Raw genomic sequence first — 8,985 nt, 5'->3', positions numbered from 1 at the left:
CCACCAAACATGGCTGCCCCCTACCATGGCTGCCACCGTCCATTTGTGTCCACACACATAACAGGTTCCTCTAGACTGGTTACAAAAATAAGCGTTCTCACACGCTCTATCTCATTTGGGAACTTAGGAAGAGCTTGGAAAAAAGAGTTGGAGTCAACAACTGATAAATGTCTGGCAGTTTTGAAAACTTGGTGGTTATTTGAGCGTAGGATTGAACATTCATTTTGAGCCAATGATGATGCAAGATCATGCACTAAATCATGCATTTTAAAGCTAAGTACAAAAAGCAAATCGTTAACGTCTTGGAAGAAACATTTTGAGATCAACTCACGCACATAGCGAATCCCAACATCTTCCAAGTTTTCACTTGGATGTGATGATTGATGAACCAGTCCCTGTGCCATCCAAAACTGCACCAATACGGCATCCGTGAAGTCATAATCTTTTGGAAAGATCGAGCAATAAAGAAAGCATCTTTTCAAGTGATTTGAGAGTCGTTGATAGCTTATTTTTAAAGCAGGTAAAATACCATCTTCCTTCTCTTCCCAGGTCTCACTATCTCTTACCAATTTCCACTCCCTTTCATCAGTTATACCATAAAGTTGAGTTCCCAAGTTGGTTACTGCCAGAGGAATTTGCTTGCATTTGCCCACTATTTCTTTCCCAATTTCTATCAAATTTGGATGCTGCTCCTTCTGCCTTTCCTTAAATGCACACTTGTAAAACAAAGACAGACAATCCTTTTGATCAAGAAGACTTAACTCATGCGCGCCAGCAGAACCCATAATCTGTGCAACACGTTTACTTCTGGTGGTTACTATGATCTTACTTCCAAGTGCACCTTTTGATAATATAGGCTTCAGCAAGAGCCACTTCTGGGAGTCTTCGTTCCAAACATCATCTAAAATAAGCAGGTATTTCTTACCATGCAAAATCGCTCCTAGTTTTGCTTTTATTTCGATCTCTTCCAAGTCGTTAAATCTTTCCCCAGTTGCAGATTTGATCATCTTTTGCATCACTTGTTTGAGAGCAAATCCATCTGAAACACATGCCTGCATCTTTAGCTCAAAAAAGGCATCCACACTTCCATCATCATACACCGATTTGGCAAGAGCAGTCTTCCCCAAACCACCCATTCCAACTACTGGAATAACAAAGGGATGAGCGTCATCAACCTTGAAAGGTTCTACTAAGAGGTTGATGATGCATTCCCTGTCTTTGTCTCTTCCAATAAGACCGGAAAAGCTCTCAAAGGATTGTTTCATCTCTGATATTTCCTCAGGCAAGACTGAACTATGATCACTAGTCTGCTCGGGAAGGCCAAGCAGAGACTTCAGAGATTCAATCTCGGCTAGCCTGTCGTTGAGGTCCTTTATTTTACGACCCATTTTAAAACGGAAAGCTAGCTTGTTAGAACTTGAAAAGAAGCGGCGTAGCTTCCTGCTAGTGCTCCCTGTTGTTGTCACCACTTGCCTTCTCAAATCTTCGCACTCAAATCCATCCAGTGCGTCCTCTGCATCATACATGAATTCTTGGAGCTTCTGAAGCCAGAACCGAATCTTCTCGTTCTGAGACTGTCTCTTCTCGGCATCCATTAAAACTGCATTGATGGCTAACAATTTCTCTTCAAGACTTGCAATTTCAGCTTTAAGTCCCCATGCCAGATAAAGTTCTTTAATTGCAGAAGAGCCTAACTTCCCTAAAAGGGATTTTGCAATGTCGGTTGCAAATTCTTCCATTTTCTTTTTGAGTGGAGAGGAGAAGTGATTGATAGGAAGAATGATCGAGAAGGGAGTGAAGTTATTTTCAAAGAGGCATACCTCTTCATCTCTAGCTAAAAGATTGCTTAAATTATTTAACTTCCATGTCAAGGCAACACAATGCTTGTATTTTCTTTATTTTGCTGACATTGCCCTATGAATATTCTTTTCTTCGGTTGTAATTAACTTATCGTACTTTTGCCACATTTTTTTCCCAAGAATCTGACCCTTGGTGCTTTTCTTGAATTGTCAATTTTGATAGTGATGATATACTGTTAATTAATTTTAGGTTAAAAAATTACCAACAGGACACAGTTAATTAACATCATGTGATTCTCTTTTCTCATTGCCTAGACCTTGACTCCAGTCTCCTTCATTTTAACGACCAAAACCCTAAAATCAACAAATATTGGAAGATCAAACCTTGAATTTGCAGAAGCAGCAGCAGCCAATACCACCAATATTTAAGCATGATTTTGATGATCAACAATTTCTTCCATATATTTCTTGAATTCAGTCAACTTTAATTGCACCCCAAGCCAATAAAATATCCATTTTGATGATCATTATGAGATTTTATTCAAGGCTCTAGGCTTGTTTCATCATGTGTGCCTGAAAGATCTTAAGATGATTTACCTTACTGTGATTTTACAGAGAAAGGAAGCTAGCAGATTCCTTGGCAGCGCATGCAAGTTGCCTCAAGCTGAAGTTGCAGTCATAAAGTAAAGCATCATTTCTTGAGATTTATTGCTTCCAGCTTTTTTACGATTTTGGATTTAGCATCAAGAAACTATTTTTATGACATTTGAAACTCTTGGATACAGTAGTACAGATGCTCCAGGATTGCATTTATCCTTCGAGGAGAGAGTCCATTTTCCTAGCACGTTATTACCGTATAAACGGGATCCATACCACTAGCATACCATGGCAAATTACGTTCACGGGTGAGTTCAAAAGAAAAGGAAGAAAAAAACAAGAAGAAAAGAAATTTCTGCTTCAAGTCAGAGAAAGGCATGGAAACCTCATAACCACATAGGAATGCGCCACCACAAGCATACAGAAGTTTACAGAGATGCATCTGAACAATAATAATGCACATAATCACTTCTAAACTTTCCCACTTCATGGGGGCTCCATTTGATAAACGGCTTAATGAGATTTTACAAGAGCATGCTTCAACCCTATCAAAACATCTTAAGCCTCTAAGAAAGTGTGAGGGCTGGACCATTGTACAACAGTAACCTTCAATCCTATCAACAAAACTAGGCCTCTATGAAAGTTCGAAGGCTGATATAAATTTCAGAACTCTTGCTTGCACTCGCTCCTTCTCTTCAGGGCCATCGAGGTCACCAATGTTATCATGATATTCCTATATATGATTCATAAAAGGAAGCATCACACAAAAGGTACTTGCTACGTTATGGCATTTGCCAGTTCAATGAAGTTTTTATGTAGTGCAATTTGATGGAAAATTACAATTTGTAATTTGAGGCTACCATTTCTACATATTTCATTCTTTTATATCCCATGTGATTATTTATGACTATTTTGGTATTCCATATATGGATTCTACACCCATACCCTTTTATAATGTGAAAATATGTTCTTAATAGTCTGAACTGTTAATTTCTTTTCAGACAGTGCTACAAGTTCACTTCACAGATAACAATGAACATGTTTTATAAGAATGGGCATCACCAATAACACAGGTCACTGGACAGAATCTAGATGCAGCTACAAAGCACATACCAGAAGTATATCCTTAACATCGCTCTTAGTAAGCTTTTGCTGCTTCAATAATAGCTCAATCCTTGCCCTCATTCGAGGGTGCCTGAAGATAAACCCACAAATCATCTTAAGAATTCAAAATTAAGGAAAGATATAATCTACAAATAAAGCTCCTCTAATGAGCTGATAAAATTATGGTTGATGGGAAACTTACTCGGAGCACCAAAGATGGCCCAGAATAATGGCTATCGACTGCAGGTTAAAACAAAAAACAGAGCTGAGATATTGAAAGCACAAAACTATTGAAAATCAGAGACAGAAACATGTTGAAACTCAGATAAATGGTTTTTTCAATCAGGAACTTATCCAGATAACTTTTGTATCAGAAACTTTTCCAGATTATTTTAAATGACCAATATCTGTGCTTGATATTAACTTTCCATAGCAATGCTAATTAAAAAGACCTCAAACTAAAAATTACATACTGATTGAATTACAGTAGCAAGATCTAAATTACAGCCGTCAATCAATGATAACTTCCTACCACCAACTACATGATATATCCCACAACTTGTGCATGTCCATCAATAAAGTAAACAATTTCATAGACAATTCTGACCAAAAGCCACTAGAATAGAAATTAACCTGAAGGGTGTACAGTCCAGATTCTAGTTTTCGATTATATCTTTCATCTCCATCCATCTGTATAACACACAACCCATTGTAAACAAAGTGGTTTCAATGTCAAATATGGACAAGACAACAAAAAAGCAAATGTGATGTACCTCAAGATCATCCAATTCAAGCTCATCCATTCGTTTAGTCTCTTCTTTCACTCTATCTGAATATCTGAGTAAAGATCATCATTAATCAGGTGTTAAGGTCTGAATATAGACATTAGAAACAGAATTCACAGCAACACCCCTGCCTCCTCTGCAGCAGCAAGAGGGTAGAGAGGAACAAGGGTGGAGGAATAGGGCAACTGTTCAAAATCCATAGGTAGAAATTCAAAAAAAAATATATATATTACCTTATATAGAGTTCCATAAGGCGGTCTATCTTCTCACACTCATTTTCCACAAATTTACTTAGCAGTCTCTCCCTTCTTGAACCTCTCAAAATTCCACCTGGAAAAGAAAGAAACACCAGGAAAGTAGATTACATCTGTGGTTTTCTTGGGGGGTGGGGGTACCATAATATCCAGCAACTGAAAATTCTTTGTATAATTCATTTTTTTCATGTTAATTTAGTTGTGTACAATTTAACTCCAGTCTTCAGGTAATATGAAATCCAGTATGATGAAAACAAGGTTTGCATAAATATATTACAAATAGAAGAGTACCATATATGACTCCAATTTCGGTCTACCAATCTCTACCACCATCATATAATTGGCCCACAACACCATGGGATAACAGATCTGATGGTAGACAGATATCTGGATATCCATTTGATTCACTGGTTTCAGGCCGGATATGCTTTTACCAAGTGAAACTCAATCCTCCAATAAGTGAACTTTTAGAACTATTTTTGGACATTAATTTACTTTGCATCAGGTGACAATGCCACAACTCCTCATTCGTGACCATGTATGAAAGCCAACAGATTAATAGATAGAATCTTGTATATTATAAGATTATAATGTTGTATTGAATCAATCAACTAAGAAAAAATGCCAAAATCTCAATTCCCATTTCTTTTTTCTTTTAAGTTTGCTAACCAAACACCAGGAAGAGCGAAGGGGCATCATTTGCATCCACTCCAATTACTGTTATAGGTTACCAAATGGTCCTTGAAGCTTTAAGTATTGACTAATGGCAACCATGAACAGAATGTTTAAAACGGTTTCACTACTTACCAAATAATGATGCAATTAGGGAAATAACACGCTCTTCTAACTCCTCTTGATATCGTTCTTTCTTATTCTTCTTGCTCATGGGAATCTGAAGAATTGAAGGTAACACAAAAAAAAAAACATGTTAGTCCAATTACCTTCTAAGGAGACAAATTAATGGCATGATCAAATCACAATTCACTGCACCTCTGTTGCATTTTGCAATGAAAGATGTGCTTACACTTTATGTCAACAAAAGATGAATGTTTATACGAAGAGAAGAAGAGCACAAATACATAAGGAGAACCAAGACATCTTCCAAAAAGTTAAGGGATTAAAAAGAAAGAAAATCAGAAAACTTGTGCATTCTAGCCCATCCAATTGTGGCTAATGACAGTTCCAAGAAGCTGAAATCCACAAAGAGACCAAGACAGCCAAGTGTAGGGCATTTTTTGCCCCAATGAATATTGATTGACAGGTCACCTTTAAAGTACTAGAAGCTGAGACAACTAGCTAGTGATTGTCCTGAAAGGGATCATTAAAAGTTCTTGAACACAGTACCCTGTGCAGCTGCAGCATCTTATAATGTTTCATGCTCCAGAACCTATCAAGAACATCAAGAAGAACGCCTCCAATAAACTAGAGACCCCCCTTGATTAACGACAAATCTCAAACAACATTTTCTGCATATCTTAAAACAATAAAAAAATGCAGGAAAATAATGTTACAAGTCTCCCAACTACTGTGACACGTGACATAAACACCCACGCTCCATTCTTATCCCTACATGGTTGATAAAAAATAAAAATGAAGGTGAAACTATAGAAAGTGAGAATAACCAGTGACGGAGGAAAATCCTATGTTTATCTATCACAATAATAGACAATGCCATGCATGCACACATGTCTGGGGAGAAGGAAGCAGGCTATCTATGCAGGGATGATTTCTTGAAGAGATAAATAATCTCCATGTATGTTTTTATCAACTGCCAAGGTTTCAGTTTGAAGCTCAGAAAGCAACAGAAACTGAAACACAACAGAAAAACTTTAATCATGAAACACAGCAGACAAGTGCTTTCATATCTATTATCTACTTCAACACTAACACAACCAACCACACAAAAAAATTAATAAAATTTAACAAGACTCAAACAATAAAATGTTGCAGAATCCCAAACTTTAACTAGAGTTCCAAACTTTTTAATATCTTTTCATCAAACAAAAGGGACCTAAATTATCACACAAATTGTTCCAACTCTACGATATTTACACCACCTCAGTTACATTGTGTCATATAAATCTCATATCCTTCATTAACTAAATTCAATATCCACATTCAAGCATTACCATTAGCATAAAAAGTACAGCACACCAATGAATGCAACTAAACCAATAGGAAACACAAAATCAGGGAAAAGAAGGAAATAACTTGCCTTACCCATGAAGGCGGCAAAAGCAGTTTTCAGCCCCAAAACATCAACAAACCTCTCACATGCTGGCGGATAATTAGTCATAGCAAAATCAAGCGCTCTAATCGCAGACCCATAAGCCAATTTCTTCTGTTTGATAATAATAATCATCAACTCCACTCCCTCTGCCTTCACAAACCTCTCCTTGTTCTCCAAAGGCATTAACAAACAACACAGACAATCAAACAAATTCTCCACCATTTCCTCCTCATCCCCACTCTTCGGGTCCTTACTCTTATACATCGCAACCGCCTGCAAAACCACATCAACCCCGTTCATTTGCCCCAATTTCTTCTGATTCGCCTCACTATTCTGCAACAAAATCGACAAAATTTCTGCCGCATACTGCTTATTACTATCAAATTCCCTCACCTTCAACTTCCCCAACAACCACTTCAAAACCCTCGTTTTCTCACAAATCATCTCCGCCACCTTCGGCTCCACCTCAATCATGTTCTCCACCGTCGCCAACGTGTTATAAACCGCCGCCATTTCATCCTGATCATCGGAATCCGACAACCTCTGCAAATTCTGCACTAACAATTCCAACACATTGTTCTCGATAAGCGTGTTAACCAGAGCCTTCATCGACTCCTCTTCGTTCTCGTTGCTCATTTCCACTACATCCTCGTCGGTTAGGTCTTGTAATAACTGAATAACATCGATGGCAATATCGGTATTTTCATGTGATAATAGGGATAAAATGGAAGGAATGGTGTTTAGGTTTATTAAATCAGGGTAAAGTTCCGGTGCAGAGGAGAGTATTTTGAGTTTGTGGAGCTCGTTATGGAGGTCAATTTCGGAATCGGCGAATTTTTCCGGCTGGTCAGGGTATTTGAGGCGGGACTCGATGTTTTCTTTGTATTTGCGTTCGAAGGAGAGGATTAGTTTTTTTAGGGTTTTGGGATCTAGGGTTTCTATGGGTTGGGACTTTGACAACGATTGGGATTTTTCTATTGCGTCGAGGAGAGAGAGGTCAATTTCTTCGGTGGTGGTTTCTCCGTTGGAGTATGGTGGAGGAGGAGAGGTGGCGTCGCGTTTCCGTTTAGGGTTGTAGCTGCGCGCGGTGGCGGTTTCCATGGTCGTCTAGCTTTTGCAGCTGGAGAGAAGAATGCACTGTGATGACTGTCTTCTCTATTTGTAGTGTGCTGGTAAAGTTTGATTTAGTCCCTATAATTTATATTATCGTATATTTAAACCTTACAGATAAACAATTCTCAATATTGAACTCGAATGAAAGCCGCGAAAGTTTCAATTTAATCCCTCGTTTGTTAACATAAAGGCTCATAGATATTTCTATTTTTATTTTTATCCTCCAAACCCCCCCCCCCTCCCCGCCCCTTTTTTCCTTCCAAAATATCATAGAACCCTCACATATTCCACTAAAATACTTAAAATAGAAAACATATTAAATAAAAAAAAAAACTAATAATATATTTAAATTAATTGGTTCATCAATTAAAAATAAGTGTTTTTCATCAAATAAAAAAAAATATCATTAAAATGCAAGCATTACTGATCAGGACATGTACACTTCTATATTATATATTTATATGGAATGTGAAAAAATGGAGTGCTAAGCCAGGAAACATTCAGCTCGTCTCTCGGTTGATTTGCTTGCTTGGTGCCCGGGTGTCATTTCAGCTGTTATATATTATCGTGCTAAGGATATGTTTGTTATTTTGTTGAAAACATTGTTTTAAAAAATTTGTAGTTTTTTTTAGCGGGTATCATTTTAGTTTTTACTTAGTTTACTTTTTATTTTTATAAAAATATTATAAAAATTTATAATAAAAATAATATTTTTTAATATTAATAATATTTTTTTTTCAAATTCATAAATTATTTTATTAATAATATTAATTATAATATAAATAATAATATTTATAATATAAAATTATTAATGGTAAAAAAAATAATGATATTTATAACATAAATAATAATATTTTTAATATTAATAATTTCAATTATAATAAAAATAATAATATCTACAATGCAAGTAGTACTATTTTTTAAATGAATACTTTTAATTATAATAAACATAACAATATTGATAACATAATTATATTTAGAAACTTAAGACCTAAAAACATTAGATCCTGATGAATAATCCAAGCAAAATGGGTTCTGACACAAAACTTAAGAACATTGAGTTTTAAGGTAGCATCAAATAGTCTTGGCTCTTGACGCCATAT

The 8,985-nt window shown here is 36.4% G+C and overlaps 2 protein-coding genes across 2 annotated transcripts; both read right to left on the bottom strand.

Moving 5' to 3' along the window:
- Window positions 1-363: 363 nt before the first annotated feature.
- On the bottom strand, window positions 364-1,739 carry LOC105118022 (putative disease resistance protein RGA3). The gene is made up of 2 exons (XM_011015864.1): window positions 530-1,739; window positions 364-410 (listed from the first exon to the last, which is right to left on the bottom strand). The coding sequence occupies exons 1-2, from the start codon at window positions 1,737-1,739 to the stop codon at window positions 364-366; spliced, it is 1,257 nt and encodes a 418-aa protein (XP_011014166.1).
- A 1,031-nt stretch (window positions 1,740-2,770) lies between these two features.
- Window positions 2,771-7,918, bottom strand: LOC105118020 (beta-catenin-like protein 1). Its single transcript, XM_011015863.1, has 8 exons — window positions 6,755-7,918; window positions 5,347-5,431; window positions 4,519-4,615; window positions 4,274-4,337; window positions 4,134-4,190; window positions 3,703-3,740; window positions 3,510-3,591; window positions 2,771-3,129 (listed from the first exon to the last, which is right to left on the bottom strand). Exons 1-8 carry the CDS (start codon window positions 7,868-7,870, stop codon window positions 3,031-3,033), a joined length of 1,638 nt encoding a protein of 545 aa, XP_011014165.1. The 5' UTR covers window positions 7,871-7,918; the 3' UTR covers window positions 2,771-3,030.
- Window positions 7,919-8,985: the final 1,067 nt, after the last annotated feature.

This window comes from Populus euphratica, unplaced genomic scaffold (genome assembly GCF_000495115.2).
Source record: "Populus euphratica unplaced genomic scaffold, PopEup_1.0 scaffold1719.1, whole genome shotgun sequence".
Lineage (NCBI taxonomy): Eukaryota > Viridiplantae > Streptophyta > Magnoliopsida > Malpighiales > Salicaceae > Populus > Populus euphratica.
Note: the sequence above shows the minus strand (reverse complement) of the source record. Positions and strands in the feature narration are given on the sequence as shown.